At 38.5% G+C, this 18,902-nt stretch overlaps 1 protein-coding gene across 1 annotated transcript in view; it reads left to right on the plus strand.

Moving 5' to 3' along the window:
- The window catches only part of cdk19 (cyclin dependent kinase 19), a 61,527-nt gene that overhangs the window by 27,006 nt on the left and 15,619 nt on the right, over positions 1-18,902 (plus strand). The window contains exons 3-9 of the mRNA XM_088001791.1: positions 2,251-2,361; positions 2,591-2,731; positions 13,516-13,573; positions 14,888-15,019; positions 15,939-16,082; positions 16,280-16,349; positions 16,520-16,592. Coding sequence (XP_087857917.1) covers positions 2,251-2,361; positions 2,591-2,731; positions 13,516-13,573; positions 14,888-15,019; positions 15,939-16,082; positions 16,280-16,349; positions 16,520-16,592 — 729 coding nt within the window. The remainder of the gene's footprint in view (positions 1-2,250; positions 2,362-2,590; positions 2,732-13,515; positions 13,574-14,887; positions 15,020-15,938; positions 16,083-16,279; positions 16,350-16,519; positions 16,593-18,902) is intronic.

Raw genomic sequence — 18,902 nt, forward strand, 5'->3', positions numbered from 1 at the left:
AGCCAGAGGCTGAATCAAACAGCTTGTGTACAATTCCACCATTATTTTCCTGGACTTACCCTTCCTAACCCCATCTATTTTAAAATGTGGCTATAAAGTGAGGAGTAAACAGTTTAATAACTCTTTTATGGGGGTTTAACAGCAATATTTCCTGTTTTTACTCTCCCTCAAAACTCAGTAATGTATACCACCATGGTTGTTTATATGGGCAGGAAAAATAATTTTAAAAAAGTAATACATAAAATCTCTGATAAATAATCTTAGTTTGATATATTTTAAGGACATTTTTGCTTTTGTTTGTAAAGCTTGGGAAAGAAGGCAATGAGTGCTGTGTCCTGGTTGAGTTTAAAGATGGTGATTTGTATGAGGCCATTTTGTTTTGTACGCTTTGTATGTGGAGTGTCTTATAAGCTCACCATAGATATACTACCATGTCCAGATACATTTTTTTCTGCTTTCTATCAAAATGAAATGCACCATATTTCAAAGATAAGTACTGATATTGAAGTCTGCATATATAAAGACATGCAATGCAAGAAAACCTGTAGATTCTCGGGCATTCTTTATGCCCTCTGCGGCAGTTTTACTGTTAGACTCCTTGCAGCTTCTGCTACTGAATAATTCATGCACATGACAGGACTCATTATAAAGTGTTTCAGTTGCAGCTCCCCTCTAGCTGAGCCAGCTTTGCAGTAATGGAGGCTTGACTGAAGGCAGTGATTGATTCTGGACAGACTGTTATGGGTCAGAGAATGACGCAGAGCAAGTGGGAATTGTTCAGATCAGTGAACCATTACAAAAGGTGCATCACAGAGTGTGGAATGCAGTTATGCAGCTCTGTCACTATACTGTCACTGTCACTGTTTACGTCCAATAAGCTGCTCTTACAGCTCCACACTCAGCAGCTCTCTGCCATGTTGTCATGCCGTTGGGTCGGTGGATTTGGGTTTGTCATCCAAGTAACACTTTCAGAAGTACAATAAACCTGTCACAATAAGCAAGTAATTGCATAATAAATACAACTGAGCTCAATATTTCCATTCTTCATAATGCATTATATTTATGGTTTTGGTTGTTATTTCCTTTTATTTCTTCCTTTCTTGTTTTTATTTGTTGTGGGTTTTTTTTTTTTTTTAAGTTTTAAATGTCTTCCAGTTCCACTGAGGAGTGTTCTGAACAAAATTAACCCTAACCCTAACCCCCCTAACATAATAATGCCAGTTTGAACTGGCATTATTATGCCATTATTTTGAAAATGGTCTCAAAATAACAATATTATCATTTATTGAAATCATTTCTGGGACATTTTATGATCAAGTGTATTATTATTATCATTATTATTATTATTATTATTAATGTATTATTGTGACGCATGCATAGGTGTACATTTGTTGCAAGATTTAAATGTATATTCTACATTTTCTACAGAAAATGTATTGTTTTGTAGCATTTTGCCATAAGGCAGTACTCCCACATGCTGTATTACATTTCCAAATGTCGATCTAAATCTCAGTGTACTGTCTCTTCCAGCTGTGCACATCTAGAGACTGAAACTTTCTGTCCATTGATCTGAGCTCAAGCTCCGCCAGACTGAATGAAGAACATATGTAAACTACAGTTTTTTTTAGTTTTGCCATTGATTCTTTGTTGGATTTAGGTCTGTATTTTAACTGGGCTATTCATACACATGGAAATAATTTGATGTAAACCATTCCACCATAACTCTGAAAGATAAACCTCTACCTCAGTTTATTTTTGCAACTTCTAACAGTCGAAGCAGAAAAGCATCCTCCCAGCATAATGCTACCATCGCCGTGTTTTGCTTTTGGTCTGTTCAAGAGGTCTACTTCTTCACATAGTAATTTGCATGTAGTTCAGAATGTTGAGGTTTTATATTTTTGTTCTACATTACACTTCTTAAATAATATACACTGAGTAAATTAAAGGATGCAGGATTTTAAGTGAACACATTATTGTCACACAAGTTAATCAGCAGGCATATTGTCACCTTTGTAAAATCACCTGTAGAATAGAATAGAATATACTTTATTGATTATCAAGTGTAAACTGTTTGTTAGTTGACAAGCTGCTCCATCCAAGGTGTTAGATATTGATAATACAAATATAACCATAAACAATGCATTTATAAAATATACCTAAGAGTGGCGTAAATAATTCAAATATGACTGAATATAAGTAAATAAATATTTCCTCATATTTCCTCATATATTTCTTCTGTGTGTCTTCCAGCTGTTACGAGAACTGAAGCACCCGAACGTTATCGCCCTTCAGAAAGTGTTCCTGTCCCACAGCGACAGGAAGGTGTGGCTCCTGTTCGACTATGCCGAGCATGATCTATGGGTGAGTCTTTCTGGTGATGTCAGCCAAATCCACACTCTTTGTACCAAAACAGTCATTTGATTCTATTTTTGTCTACAATATAAAAAAAATGTTTTGTTTTATCTCTAGATGATTGAAAGATAAAGTGTTTTGTCTGTCACAGTAAATCGCTCCAGTGACATCCACAGACAGAGTGGTGGATGTGAGGCCTTGGAAACTCAAACCGTCTCAAACTTTGTCTACTTTGCAGCACATCATTAAGTTCCACCGTGCCTCCAAAGCCAACAAGAAGCCCATGCAGCTCCCACGAGGGATGGTGAAATCTCTCCTGTACCAGATCCTGGATGGGATCCATTATCTCCACACCAACTGGGTGCTCCACAGGGATCTGGTAAGCAGCTAACTTTACTGCTCCAGTTTGCCTATGTTAACACACACCACCCATGGCACACACTTCATCCTGGAGCCATTTCCATGTGATTAAGCAAATAAATCTTTATCCTTATCTTTTAAGACATTGGTAACAACTTGCTGTGTAGATAAAAATTACTATATATGCTTCATTTATAGTAATGGAAAGAAATTATTTTAAAAATTAGCTTTTAGTTGGTTTTTGTAAAGCTAAAGTCCTAGTGCTGCAGCTGAGAAGTTTAATTCATTTTTAGTTTTCGGCCTGTAGGTGGAACAACCAGGGGGCCTTGGTCACATGCTAAGGACACACAGGTTTTGAAGTTTGGAAGTATATACTGGTGGTTGACCATTCAAACCTTATAAGCAAGAAGTAAGATCTTGTAGAGTGGATGGGAGCCAGTGGAGCTGGATGAGGAGCAGTGTGACATGAGAAAACTCTCCAATGGACATCAGTTATCCTCCATTAGCCTAAAGCAGCTCTGCTGTCTCTGGATTAATGTTGAAACTAAAGGACTGAGTGGCTCTCCAGTTTGTCACGCTGAATCAGCGCAGTCAGCAGAGATGTGTTTCTGCTATTGTGCAGGTGTTGTTATGTCCCAGTGTGTTCTATTATTATAAATGAGATAGTGTGAAGGAGTGAGATTGTTGTGTGTGAGGAGCAGAACGCCCTGAACTCAACCATCTAATCTGACTGCAGCACACCATTAGTTACTGTGAGATTCTTCACTTCTTTCTTTTCCCACACAACTCCTTTTGTTGTTGTTGATGGGAAGTTACATTCTCTGAGACTCAGACAGAAACAACAACAATCCGTGAGGAGGAATCTGAAAGTATCGTGTGTGTGTGTGTGTGTGTGTGTGTGTGTGTGAGCCGTTGGTTGAGGTGAATTTGTTCACAAGCTGAATTGTTGCTCAAGGGTTTGTTGACCTGGACTGATGAGTGTAAACATTATTGAGTAGTTAGCAGGAATGTTCCAATGCTTCAGCTGGCAGATGAATGCAATGAAAATTAAATGTTGGGTTTATTTGTGGAATAGATAAACCCAACATTTGTGGAATAATATTCAACGTTAACAACGTATAAGTATAACAACGTTCTTGCTATACTTAGCAACATTTCAGACAAAAAATTCAGTATCGGCCAAAATCAAAAGCAGCAGGTCAGGCTTTTTAAAAATTTGTAATCAGGGATTGGCCAAAAAACTACAATCGGTGCAACCCTAATGCTCACTATCAGTTTCCCCTCCAGAAGCTACAGAGACTGAGAGGAAAGGATAAATAAAGTGTCAGAAAAAAACATGGCCTGCAAGTGTTTTCTGAAAATCTTTATTCTATTGCTACTTTAAGAAGAATGTGGACCATTCCAAACACCTGTAGACTATCTTAGTTTGAGCCTGTCTCAACGTTCCATTCAGAGATACAATCCACTACAGCCTGATAGGGGGGTGATAATGACAAAACCAGAACAATCTGGCTCCGCCCCTTTTCACTTCATAATAAAAGCTTGTTGTTGTTTTTTTTTCAGAAGTACAATAATAGCTTTGTAACTTTTGGTTATTGTTGACCTTATCAGAGTTGATAAATATCTGACTCCTCCTTCGTATGCTGTCTGTGTTTAAGCACTTGGTGCCCTAACCACAGCACCATCTGATTGAATTTGTGTTCTGATGTGGCCACAGTAGCCATGAAGTGTTCCTTAAAACAGTCAAAAACATAACGCCAACTGTTATGTACAAGTTTCTGGTATAGCTCATAAAAATACTGTGGCCAAAAAACCACAAAAACGTGGTAGTGATGGATTCAACTACCCTGAGTACCAACAATTTGAATAAAATAAAAGGAGTTTAAGAATCTTGACAAATTTTCCAGTTTCAGCGCTGATATACTGGCACCTCTCTGTTATTATTACCTTCATCTGGTAGATTTTCTTTAGCTAACACTAATCTATAGAAACTAAATAGAAATCCACAAAGAACATTTCTATTTAGGATAAACTAAGAAACAAAATGAAAAGGAATAAAACTATATAGTAAGACCTTTCAAGCAATATAAAGAGTGCTGAACACATATAATAAACCTTCTTTATGATTTTAAGCAGCTTCAATTTTATGAAGCTGCTTAAAGCTTATTTAACAAATAACGTTAAATAATTTGTTAATGTTAAACAAATAATAATAATGTTATTTGTTTAACATTATTTTTCATGTCTACTTTAAAGCCAAGAGACTTGAAGATCTAGTAACTGTAATATTACTAGACTCACTACAAAAGTTAAGAGAAAGACACCAACCTATCACTTTGTAATTAGTTACCTCTAACTGAAGTTCAAGCTGCAGCTCAAAGTCATGTTTGTATTAAAAATATTGTGGTAGTATTACAAAATATATTGAAAGGTTTTAAATGAAATGAAACATTTTTGTACATACCCTGATTTTCTTATTCAAAATGTTTCCCATTGTAGATCTGATGTAAAATATTGTCTGAATGTGTTTTTTCAGTGCTTGGTGAGATTGAGATATGATATGTTTGTGTAGTTCTTAATATTTGTAGATATTATGAAGAATCTGATGCCTTTAAAACAACAAACTTAAAATGTAAGCTGTAACCCTCATCAAAACAGCTCTGTATCTGACAGTCAGCTCACAGATCTAAGTGTGTTACATAAGCAGCAGAACCAACAACCAGACACATTAGTGTTCTTCCAGCTTCTTAGCAAACAGATCTGTCACATTAGATTAAAACAACAGGACTGGTCCAATTTGCTTTCGCTGCATCTCACATGTGACTGTACGCTGCAGACTCCCACAGCCCATCTGTATGTTAGCTCCCACACTTCCATCCCAGTTCCCTCTACAGCTGCCGCTCACAAAAAGGGCCAGTGTGGTCTTTCTATAATAAAAACTAAGCAAACAGAACAGATTAGGTTGGAGAACTTCAACTTGATTGGTGCCGTCGCTGATTTGACTATCAGATGGTCAGAACAGAGGCTGTCTTTACGTAATTCCCAGCAGCCTGATATTACGCTTTGTGAGTTAAAACAGCTGAGCTGTCAGTTGTGGATAAGTGGAGTTCAGAGGTCAGCAGTTCAGGCCTCGGTCTGTATCTGTTTCTGTCAACTTTACATCAGATTTTGTGTGCGTATCAGTAATCCATGATGATTGTTTTCTAAAATCTCATTGCTGCTAAACAAGCCCACACCATCAACAACCCTCCTCCATAAGTTATTGTTGTAATTAGAAAGAGTTGCTACTATCTTAAATATTTTACTATAGTTCAGTCGTTTCCTTTGTTTGATGGTGGAATCATATTTAATGGCATTTTGACTCTTCCCAGTTTGATGTCTGTCTATAGTTTCTTAGATTATACTCACAGCCAACTTTATCAAGCACACTGAACTGGTAGTTTTGCCTTATTGCTTTGACATAGAACCAAAATGATATCTGAAACATTCCTCAAAAATGTTTATCCATGTTGACATCCTAATGTGAAACACTGGCTGTAGATTTGTCTACTGGACATCCATGATCTGAATGTACTGCTCCTCCACATCCGAACGGTTCTCTGTTGGACTGAGATCTGGAATCTGTGGAGAATAAAGTCAGCTCACTGCCATGTCTACGTCCTAGTTCACACAGCAAGATGTTTCTACTAATTTTTGTAATGATTTTCCCCTTTCGACAATCTTAAGGACGCCTTGATTATCATATTTCTAATCATAAACATTACTTCCACTAGCACTAAGGCGCTATACCAACATGGTATTTAGCAGAATCTAAAGCTAAAGTGCTACCTGTGTTATTGTACTTCAGGACATGATTCTTTGGATACAGTTTCTTTATAGTTCCAGTTTTACAGTTGAACATTGCTAACTCCGTTGCTTATTTTGCCAAGCTGAGCAGAATGGATCTTCCATCAGAAAGCACTCAGGACATCAGTAGATTTTAAACTGATGTTTTACATCACTCTTTTACAGTGATGTATTCTGGGCACAGAATCAACGTCAGTTTTCAAGAACCTGTGGAGAGGAAACAGAACTGCTGCGTAAACAGTCTTCACCCACTAGAGGTGTGAATATAAACATCTAATCACGTTCATAATTCTTAATAGTCGATTTCCAAAACTTCAGCACAGATCTGGAACTCTCTTCAGCTGAACATTTACAAAACAACCAAGTAAATTAGCACCTTAGAATTTATCCGCAAAATACATTTAGCCCACTTAGGAAAGCTAAGTGGGCTAAATGTTCTCAAAGTTAGCAAATTGCTAATGCGCTAAATGAAAAATTGGCTCCACTGTTAGTTTTGCTTTTTAGCAGAGAGCTCTGTTGTACCCACAGTTTACTGTTGTTAGCCGACAGATGTGTCCCCTCATGTAGTCTTCTGCTGCTGTAGCTCATCTACTTCAAGCCTTGTACAGTCAGAGATGGCATTTTCATAACTTGGTTGTAACAGGTGGTTATTTTAGCTTCTGTTGTGGTTATTTGTCATCTGAAACCAGTCAGCCCATTCTCCTCTGACATCAACAAGATATTTTAACAACCGCTCCTGACTGAATATTGTAGACTTTTCAGACCATTCTCTGTCGACCCATCTGATAATTATGTGAAAAAATTTGATTAAATCAACTGTTTCTGAAACACTCAGGCCAGCCTGACTGGCACCAACAGCAACGCTACTGCTACACCTAGAGAGTTGCTGGCAATGGATTGGCTGATTTACTCTTTGTATAAACAAGAAATTGAGAAGTGTACCTAATAAAATGACTGATGAGTGCATATTTTTTGTTTTAAACTGGACTGAATTGTGGTTTGGACTTTGTCTTTATATGTAAACCTTAAAAACTGACAATGACAATAGGAAGAGCCATGGCTAAACTGAAATTGCAGCCTGTCAGTAAAAAACAATGACTCTTAGTCTTCTGATTTCCAGCCGGTGGGTTAATCAAGTCATCTGCAGATTCTAAAATTCCAGTTTCACAAATTAAACTTATTTTTTCACCCTTCAGACTAATGTTTAAAATTAATAGTAGTTTATTATTTAATTAGTAGTTTATTCTTTACATTCAGGTGTTATGTTCTATGCTCACCAGATAGGCGTGTGTAACCCATTAGTGGATGTGACTTAGATTGCTTTATCTAACTTATTAGTTGCATTTATATTAACCATATAAATGCGCAATTTGACCGGTGCAAACCGGTCAAATTGCGCTAAATTTGACAGGAAGTATTTAGAGGATGATGGTGTAGCATTTTTTTTTAATGACTTGTTGCGTGAACAAAGTTATTCACAGGTGATTTTAATTGTGATTCTTATTTAATGAAAACACACAATTACGAAATTATGTTTTTTCAATATTAGTGGAATATTGACAAAGTTTTGCACTCATTTGTTATAGAAAGGCAGCTATTGACATGCTCAATCTCTGCCTCTGGCACAGACCTGATCAGAACCGGAACTTCAAGCTTTTAGTGTAATTAGCTGTCTGGAACGGTGTTTCCAAATAAACAACGATGTTGTGGTCTGTTTTGACTGTAGACAGGTCACTGTCATCATAAAGCTGCCGTGTGGGAACATTAGCTCATGCTGAAGCTGTGGATCCTCCATGTGACCAGGTGCCGAGATCCTTGCTGGTGCCGGTCCTGATTTGGTCCGAGAGTTTGCTGCAGCTGCACATGGGCCGTGAACATGTGGTCCTGCACAGGGGTATGTTGGCATTCAGCCACGCCATTGTGACTCTGCTTTGTTTCAGAGTCAGCTGCACCAAACCTGTGACCATCTGCTGTAAGGCACATGTACCGTCATGCTGCTCGATGGTTATTGGAAGCCTTTCCAGTGTGCAGATCCCCAGCACTCTGATATCTTCAAACTGCTTAATTTGCTGACATCTTTTAGTTGAAAAGGCTAGATAAGAAAATCAGGAAAGTATCACAAAAAATGAGTGCGATGACAAGATGCTTGTTTCACAAGTTTTACAGCCGTGCAGTAGCAGAGTTAAATTACAGACAATAACAGATATGACTCTTCCTCCTGCTCCTGCAACACATGAAATACAATGAGCTGCAGTGACTGCAGTGGGAAATTAGAGCTACAAACGAAAACTGTGCTGCAGTACGTCTGGAGTCATGCGCTACTCCAACACTTCACTGCTGTAGAAAAACACTCATATTTTACCTGGATTATATACAATAATTTACATTGTACCATAGATTAAAATAGATTGAACAGAAGCTCACTCTGAAGGGATTAAAGTCAAACCTCCTTGGGTCTGAATTCTCCGACAGCAGTATTGTGGTTGTTTTGCTCTCTGGAGGTCACACCGGTCTTATCGGTGCACCAACACTTCCGTCCTCCCACAACTATTTTCTGTGTGGCCCGATAAAACTGTGATGCATTGCCCTTAGTCCTGTTGTTGTAATGTTTCATTGCCAGGGCTTCCTGCCATTGTAGCAGGTTCAAGCTCTGATTTGCGTAATTCTTTAGCTCTCATTGTAGACCCGACTATTGTGCGTCTTGCAGGTGCTCGCCTCTTGCTTAGTTTTCTCTGAGTGTGAGCAATAAGGAAAGAAAAGTGAGTGACTGTTGACGCTTGGTTGAAGACAACCTCTAGGCCCGTATCAGAAATCCTCTGAGGAGTTAGAGGATAGGAGCGACACTGCAGCCGTATAATCTCCAGCTCTCTGTGTCTCCATGGGGAGCAGTGCTCCTACCACCAGTTCCTTCATGGCTGCAGTACTCAGGCTGTTACATAAGCTTCAGTTTGTGCTGCTGTGTAGTTTTCTCTGGCTGTCTGGGAACAGGCATGTGTTCTGCAGTGCCCTGCTGCACAGTGCCCATCCCCCTATTTGTTTGTCCCCCCACTGCCTCCTTTCTTGCCCCCGCCAGCTGTTTGGTGTGGCTCAGGGGTTATGTAAGTGCATCCAGTCTGTGCGAAGCCGACAATTCCACATTGACTTACCAGGTGACCCAGCTTAAGGTCTTTTGCTTTACAAACCATTGCAGCTCACCTGGATGACTGGAGTACGAAAGAGTGTCACTGAAAAATGATATATTAACACATCTATAACTTAAAATATTATAATTTTTTTAGAGTAAAATCACAATCATAGTTTTCATTTTAAACTTGATAACCTTAGCAATGTCATTGCAGAGGGCACCAGGACATCTGGCAATAAAACAATCCAAAGACATTGCATGATTACCATCCGTTGTCTGTATTTCTGTCCGGGGACAGAAATACATGTGCTACCAGCTGCGTATCCAGTTGGTCAACTTGCTGTTGTAAAGTCTAAATATAATGTTTGGTGGTTTACGTATTTCTCTCTTTTCTTTCAGTGGCTTGCTTTTTTCCATTGAACGGAATGTGACCACAAAAGATATCAGCCCGATATAACCTAGGCCAGGGATCCTCAAATCCAGGCCGGTGTCCTGCAACTTTTACATGCGTCATTGGTTCAGTACGCTTCAATCAAATAACTGAATTACTTCCTCAGTATGCAGCAAAGTTCTCCAGAGTCCTGCTAATAACTTGATTATTTGACACAGGAATCTGGCCTTTTAGGCCTGGATTTGAGGATCCTTGGCCTAGAGTGTTCTAGAGTTGGCTACAGGGACTTGTTGCACCTGACTTTTATGGGTTAAATGATCTCAGCGGTCCTGCTTCAAGTGGAGGAGTTTCAGTATCTTGGAGTCTTGTTCACTAATGTGGGGAAAAAATGAGTGGTAGACGGACAGTCGGATTGGTGGGGTGTCCGCAGTGATGTGGATGCCATACCGGTCTGTTGTGGTGATGAGAGAGCAGAGGGAGAAGCAAAGCTCTCAATTTACTGTTTGATCTACGTTCCTACACTTATCTGTGGTCATGAGCATTGGGCAATGATGGAATGAAATTGCGGACACAAGTGACCAAAATGAGCTTTCTCTGCAGGGTGTCTGGGCTGACCCTCAGAGTTAAGGTGAGAAGCCAGTGGGAGTCTCACAGGAAGACCCAGGACACCCTGGAGGGACTATGTTTCTCAGCTGCCTGGAAACGCTTTGGGATTCCACCAGAGGAGCAGGTCCAAGCAGCTGGGGAGAGGGTGTCTGGAGTTCTCTGCTTAGGCTGCTCATATTTTAAAAATGTGGTCATAATGATAACCTGGCAAAACTCTTTATTTTTACCAAGTGAGTTCGAACATCTGAAATATAAAATGTACAGCCTCTACTGGAATTTTTTTATCTATTTTCTTCCTCCATGCTTCATGATAATCTGTTAATCTAAGATAATACTAATAACACTAATTATCTGTGCTCAGCCTGTTAGTATTCAGAAAAAAATGTTTGTTAAATAATTCCAAAATTAAGCCAGACTGCGTTCAGTTGAGGCCAACCCAAGCTTTTGCCATTCCAAGTCAAGTGAATCTTTGTCGATGCAGACAGAGCATCTGCACAGTGTATTTTGAGGTTAAGTAATCAGCATTTGCAAAGTAGTACTTGAATCAAAAGCAGTGGTGAATGTATGCAGTAAATATGACGTCCTAATATTCCAAAGTTATTGCCATAGTACTTTTTTTTCCAAAAAAATCTTTGACTTAGCTGGTGATCACATTCCACATTTTATTTTATTGGCTTCGATAAAGATGATGCTGGAGCACATCTACTAAAGACAGTGTATCTTCATATGCCATACCAACAGAGGGCAAACAGCAGGGGTAAAGATTAAATCACATAGGTAGTAAAACATTGTTCCCTTCCCTTTAAACAATCTAAGCCCTGATGGAATGTCATTGCTAGCTGACAGGTTTTGTGCTCTATCTGATTGGACACAGAATTTCCTTCATTCTGTGTCCAATCAGATAGAGCAGAATCAACTGTGAGTCTTACAAAGACACGAGGAAACTAAATATAGCTAAAGAAAGAAATAATAAAACTTGTCTCCTAGATACAACACAAAACTGCAGGGCACTAAAATCTATTAGCCAAGTACTAACTGGAACAAACCCCCTCAAAAATTACCATTTGAGGCTAATGTGTTCATGCAAAGCAGGAAGGGGGAAACTACCTTGACTTTTGAAACATTTGCTTTATAGACGTTTGTGTTTTCTGTTTATCAGTTGTTTAAGTAAGCTCCTGGCTCCTGGTTGGCCTATTTTGTGAAGACAAAGATGTAGATGATTTTGTGAAAAGAGGCCATGTCCCTTAAGGACTGAGTTTCTGTGTCCCTGCAGGGACAGAGAAGGGTTTCCCTCAGCTCCTGATCCATTTCTAAAACTGACCAACTGGAAATGATGAACCTCCCTGGATATGTTCAAAACAAAATGTCTTTTTTGGTTCATTTTTTAATTTGTTTGTTTTTAATTTAATTTAAATGCAAGACCAATGATGTACTTAGTTTTTACATGTTGTTCAGTTTACTGTCCACATGATCTGATTTGTTCCGTTCTGTGTTAGTGAAAGCGGCCCATCAGGTTATTTACCGATCACAGAATACGTGGGAAACGCCAAAGACGAGCCGGTGAGCTTGAACTTGTCAGCTCTTTTCAGAGATGCTCCTCTTTGTGTTTTCTGATCGCAGCAGGTTATGTGGTGGGCGTGAATAATAGACCTCCTTATTAGTGCCGTCTCTATAGCAACACACCGTGCTTGCCAGGCAGGTCAGTGTCTGGGAAGTCAATGGGTTCATGTACGTGCAGATATCCTGGGAGCTTCAGCAGATTCTAGTGATCTATAGTGTCTGATAAAGATGCAGATACCGCATCCTCCTTTAGCAGTGGTTATCTAAAACATATAGAGACTGGATCATTTTGTGACCACTGGGTGCCTTTGAACTCACTTTACTTATGAGTTGAATGGTGAAATTAGACCTTCAGACATTTACTGTAAAGAACTCTATTAAAAAGCATAGAAAATATTTTCCTTCCTGCCATAAATGATCATTTATTTTAGTATGTTAGAAACAGAGGCACATCTGTGTGTGTTATATATAAATACTAGGGCTTAGTTGATATGTATCCAGATATCTGGGAAAACAATTACATTTTTATGTATTTTGGCCTCTTTTAATAGAATTAAAAACAATTACTTATAAAAACAAAGTGGAGATTTGAGAAATGGAAATTTAGAATCCCACGCATTACAGTCTGTAACAAATAATTTGCTATTTTATCCACGTACTTGCTTTGAAATGATTCCCAATCAACATCGTTTTGTGTTTTGTGTTTTAGTAACTTTATATTTTAATACACTATTTAAAATTAGTTCAATCTATCTCGCCACACAAATTCCTAAACAGCAAGTTGTGTTTGTTTTGAAGCAATCTGATTGGTTGACATAGGTTTTAGCTTTGCGCTAGGATGATGTTTTTTTTTTTGTTTGTTTTTTTTTTGACCGTATCAAAATTTGTGTATTTTGCAAAACTGCAATGGAAACACTTGACCCATCACGAGTCACCTATCAACAAATGGATATCACTACTGTCGGAAACGACAAAGTTGACAGGAAGTGGTAGGAGGACAATGTTTTTTAATGACTTATTGTGTGATTTTAATTGCATTTCTTGTTTAACAGAAACACAGCAATTGCGAATTTGTGTTTTGTTTTTCAACTCTCAACAAATATCAACAAGGTTTTGCGCTCTTTTGTGATGGGAGCGCAGCTTATGTTGGACCCTCCAACTTCTCTTCTCCAGGGTTGCTTTACCAAACTTTATTTCTGCTTGTGCAGAAATGTTTTCTGCACAAGCATTTCTCTGCTCTGTGGTGTTTAAACTGTGCTCTCCTTGTCTTCTACAGAAACCAGCCAACATCCTGGTGATGGGAGAAGGTCCTGAACGAGGCAGAGTTAAAATTGGTAACAATTTTTTGTTTTCATGTCTGTTTGAATACAATGCAGAGACTGTGATATCATTGCAGTGGGTCAGTAAGGTTTGTCAGTGTTTAACCCTTCCTTTGGGAGGTTAAATTAGGAGCCCAGATCAGTGTTATATAAGCCATCTGGCAAGTCTGGCAAGAGACTGTTGGAGGGTAATGCTGCAGAACTGGGATCTATTTTTAAACCCTCCCACTAATAGAATGAAGGTGTTGTACCAGTGCAGCCACACTCTGAAGCTCCGCTGCGAGGGAGGATTGCAGCGGACACACTGAGCCCAGCTGAGCTGCAGGGGCAAGCAGGTCAGAAGTCAAGAGAAGTGCAATGGGAATAACTTTGTTCTCAGTTAGTTTATACCTTCAGTTTTCTATGTTGATAAAAGAAACTGATCAAATTGACTTGTGTTTCTCGAATTGTACAATTATATTCAAAGCTTTTAAATTAGAGATGCACTAATCAGACTTTTTTGGACGTAATGCCAATTTTTGTAGATTTGCTTTGCCCCTTAAAGGGGTAGTACTATGTAAAATCAACTTTTTTGAGCTTTATATTATGTCATAATCTTATTCCTTTATCAAAAACATACCTGACATTTTGCATTGATTGAGAAATCCTATAATCTCTATGAAAACCATTCAACTGTGCAAAATGTAACAAAAGTTATTGTGATAAATGATAATATTATTGTTTTGAGACCATTTTCAGTTTATGCAATGGCCATAGCATGATGATGCAAGAAAACATTCTCAAAGATCAATAAACTTTCAATTCTAGTGAACATTTAACACTGGAACAGGAAGACATTTTAAATACCCCAAATAAATAAACAAAACAACAGAAAGAGCAAATAAAATGAATTATGAAATCTCTGTAAACAAACTGTCTCTCAGATTGGCTAGTTGAGATCAAAGAGGGAAAAAAAGTTGAGAGAAAAACAATAAATCATGCAAATGGAATTATTGAATAATCCTAATTTATCATGTGATTAATTGATTTATTACTTATTGCTACAGGCCTTACCTGTAGCAATAAGCCACAAGTTCTCAGTGCATATCCTTAAACGGTTCTTTGCAACATTTTAAGGAAGTGTCTCTAAATTTCAAAGTTCTTCTAATAGGCAGAGGTTATGTTGGACATCTGCACCGTTTTACAGTCTCATTAGTGTGTCTGAAACATTTCTAGAGGGCTTTAGAAGAATGTCACATGTGAGAATCACAGCATCCTTCACTCTTGTCACCGTCACATAATTCCTTTGTTTGATCAGCACATCTTGTCTTTTCTGTGAACACCACACAGCTGACATGGGGTTTGCCAGACTCTTCAACTCTCCCCTGAAGCCCCTGGCGGACCTGGACCCCGTGGTGGTGACCTTCTGGTACCGGGCCCCTGAGCTGCTCCTTGGGGCCCGGCACTACACCAAAGCTATCGGTGAGTGTGATTCATCCCACCATTGAGATATGAAACAGGCAGGCATTTGGTGGTTTATGTTGAGTCACTCTGGGGCATAAACAGGCGAGCTGCTGAAGGGGTATCCATTAACCACTGACTTGAAAGGGGTGAATATTTCTGCAATCACTTAATTTATGTTACGTATCTGTATTTTACTGTCATTATATTGTAGAAATCAGCAAAAGGGGCTGAATTCTTTGTATAAATTAAAAAACAAATTAGTTGGATCTTTAAGTAGAACTCCACCTCTTTTCTCATTAACACATTATTTTTTTTGCTGAATTGAGAGATTCTTGTAGCATTTGAACCTTCTGCTGAGACGTAAAAAGAGATTTTACTGAGAAACTGAAAATTGCTTTGGAAGAATCTTCACCTTTGATCAGATTCTTCTAAAATTTGATGTTAATCTTGATCTTATCGCCACCTACTGACAAAGATATCCATTGTTTCAGTAGGTTGGATTTGGAGACTCTGGATAAATAAAATAAATTTTTAGATTCAGAATTCAGTCATCTTCATTAATGTTCCAGTGGGTAATAAATTTTTCAGCAAAATAGCAACACACCAACAATTAATATTTAACTGCAGGGCGTGGCACTAACATTCCACTACTGTAACCAGTGGTCATTAAAAACACAAAACTTGACAATCAAGTTCTGGTAAGACTGAAAAGTTGAACAGTAAATAAACCAATAAATACAACATAAGCAACATTTAAAATCCCTCACACACCATTTTGCCAAGGAATACTTAGCAATTATTTTCATTATTTTAATCTCCTTCCTTCATCTACTTGATTCAAAGTTGTAATCAAAACAACACTGATTTAAAAACTGTGTGTGTGTGTGTGTGTGTGTGTGCGTGTGTGTGTGTGTGTGTGTGTGTGTGTTTACATCAGACATTTGGGCAATTGGCTGCATCTTTGCGGAGCTGCTAACGTCGGAGCCCATCTTCCACTGTCGCCAGGAGGACATCAAGACCAGCAACCCTTTCCACCATGACCAGCTGGACAGGATATTCAGTGTGATGGGTTTCCCTGCAGGTCTGCATCCAGAACCCCCAACCACAGCTTCAAACAAACCACCCCGTTGCTGTTGAGTTAGTTACATTAGCTTTCATTGTGTACTTTAAGCTGTGTGTTAAAACGGCAACACAAATACACAGACACAAATGTTGGAGGAATTTGCTAATTTGACCAGTTTTAGCCCTAAAGCAGCTACATGTTTGCTCTGTGTACAGATAAAGACTGGGAGGACATCAGAAAGATGCCAGAGTATCCCACGCTGCAGAAGGATTTCAGGAGGACAACGTGAGTGAACCTTTATTTCATTTAGCATTTTAATTCATTTCCCTCTGGGACCAATAAAGTATTTTTGAATTTGAATTTGAATTTGAATTTGATGAAGAGGTTCTGAGTTCATGATGATGTCTGATAATCTAAAGTACCAGATATGGCATCATTTGTTTTCATCCTAACAGGTATGCAAACAGCAGCCTCATCAAGTACATGGAGAAACACAAAGTGAAGCCTGACAGCAAGGTTTTCCTCTTGGTAACTAACACACACACACACACATTTGTTTTGCTATCTTTGTGGGGACTTTCCATTGACTTCCATTCATTTCTACTAATTTCTACAGCCTAAACCTTACCTTTACCCTTTTCCTAACCCTAACCATCACATACCTAACCCTAACCCTAACCAAAACTCAATTCGTACCTTAGTCCTAACTCTGACCCCTGACCCAAAAACAGGGTTTCCCCTCGTGGGGACCAGGCTCAGGTCCCCACGAGGAGCGATTGGTCCCCACAACGTAGCATATGTCAGGAAAATCGTCCCCACAAGGTATTACAAACAAACGCACACACACACACACACACACACACACACACGCACGCACACAATATATCTTTCTGTCTTCGCATGTCTTTGACATTAGTTAATTTTTAATTTATTTCCATAGCCTAACTCAAAAACAGTACTTGCTTGTATGGGGCCTGGGCTTCGGGCCCCATAAGGAGCAGTTGCTCGTCACAACGTAGTATTTATTTTTTACTCAACTCTTGTCTTTAAAATATCGAAAAAGTTCTATGTTGTATAATCACTTCTTTGCAGAAAAAAAATCAAGTAAATCATTAGCATTTTTTAAAAATAAATATCTGATATTAATTTCTGAAGTACGTAATAAAGAATGAACAGTAGATCTGCAGACTCCTGTGTCTCTCTTCCGGGCTTTTTAACCAAACGGCCAGACAGAGTTGAAGAGGAGCGGCAAAAGCAAATGAGACACATTAGCAGAGCTAGACAACAACTGATGATGTCATCCAGGATGATACTGTGGAATATTGTCTCTGTTGGCTGGATATTGACGTGTCAGTAGATCATAGAAGTCACGAGAGTGTCATACAGCAGCATTCTTCAGTCAGAGGCCTCATTAGATTCATGGTGAGACTGACTGCTACTGGAGCTCCTTTCTGCCCACAGCATCACCATCCACAATGACTCTTTGAAGATACTTGGATGATGTTAGACACAACATTTAGTTTCTCTTTGGGATAAATTAAAGTATTTTTAAACTGAATTGAATAATTCAATTAAATGAAAAATAATGAAATTCTTGACCATGATGAGCGTTTCTATGTGAATTTGCCCAGCCTCACATTTTCACCATGTTGGACATTTAAAACATTTAAAATGTCATGACAACAATGAAGCGATCCTTCCTTTACAGAAATATTTGCGCCTGAATTCAGTCATTTCAGAGTAGAGCCAGCAAGGTTTTGCCCCACAGCGCTGTAGTTCAATGAGAATCATGGCTGTGTTTTTAATTTTAAGTTGTTGTTTTTTTCTGTATCATATAAAAAATGAAGGAATAGTGGCAGTGGGGTCTAAATCTGTTTATTTAATGAAGGAATAGTGGCAGTGGGGTCTAAATCTGTTTATTTAATGAAGGAATAGTGGCAGTGGGGTCTAAATCTGTTTATTTAATGAAGGAATAGTGATGGTGGGGTCTAAATCTGTTTATTTAATGAAGGAATAGTGGCAGTGGGGTCTAAATCTGTTTATTTAATGAAGGAATAGTGGCAGTGGGGTCTAAATCTGTTTATTTAATGAAGGAATAGTGACGGTGGGGTCTAAATCTGTTTATTTAATGAAGGAATAGTGACGGTGGGGTCTAAATCTGTTTATTTAATGAAGGAATAGTGGCAGTGGGGTCTAAATCTGTTTATTTAATGAAGGAATAGTGGCAGTGGGGTCTAAATCTGTTTATTTAATGAAGGAATAGTGGCAGTGGGGTCTAAATCTGTTTATTTAATGAAGGAATAGTGGCAGTGGGGTCTAAATCTGTTTATTTAATGAAGGAATAGTGGCAGTGGGGTCTAAATCTGTTTATTTAATGAAGGAATAGTGGCAGTGGGGTCTAAATCTGTTTATTTAATGAAGGAATAGTGGCAGTGGGGTCTAAATCTGTTTATTTAATGAAGTAATAGTGGCAGTGGGGTCTAAATCAGTTTATTTAATGAAGTAATAGTGGCAGTGGGGTCTAAATCTGTTTATTTAATGAAGGAATTGTGGCAGTGGGGTCTAAATCAGTTTATTTAATGAAGGAATTGTGGCAGTGGGGTCTAAATCTGTTTATTTAATGAAGTAATAGTGGCAGTGGGGTCTAAATCTGTTTATTTAATGAAGGAATTGTGGCAGTGGGGTCTAAATCAGTTTATTTAATGAAGGAATTGTGGCAGTGGGGTCTAAATCTGTTTATTTAATGAAGTAATAGTGGCAGTGGGGTCTAAATCTGTTTATTTAATGAAGGAATAGTGGCAGTGGGGTCTAAATCTGTTTATTTAATGAAGGAATAGT

Source organism: Poecilia mexicana, unplaced genomic scaffold (genome assembly GCF_051168715.1).
Source record: "Poecilia mexicana isolate PSO_F unplaced genomic scaffold, ASM5116871v1 scaffold_21, whole genome shotgun sequence".
NCBI classification, from domain to species: domain Eukaryota; kingdom Metazoa; phylum Chordata; class Actinopteri; order Cyprinodontiformes; family Poeciliidae; genus Poecilia; species Poecilia mexicana.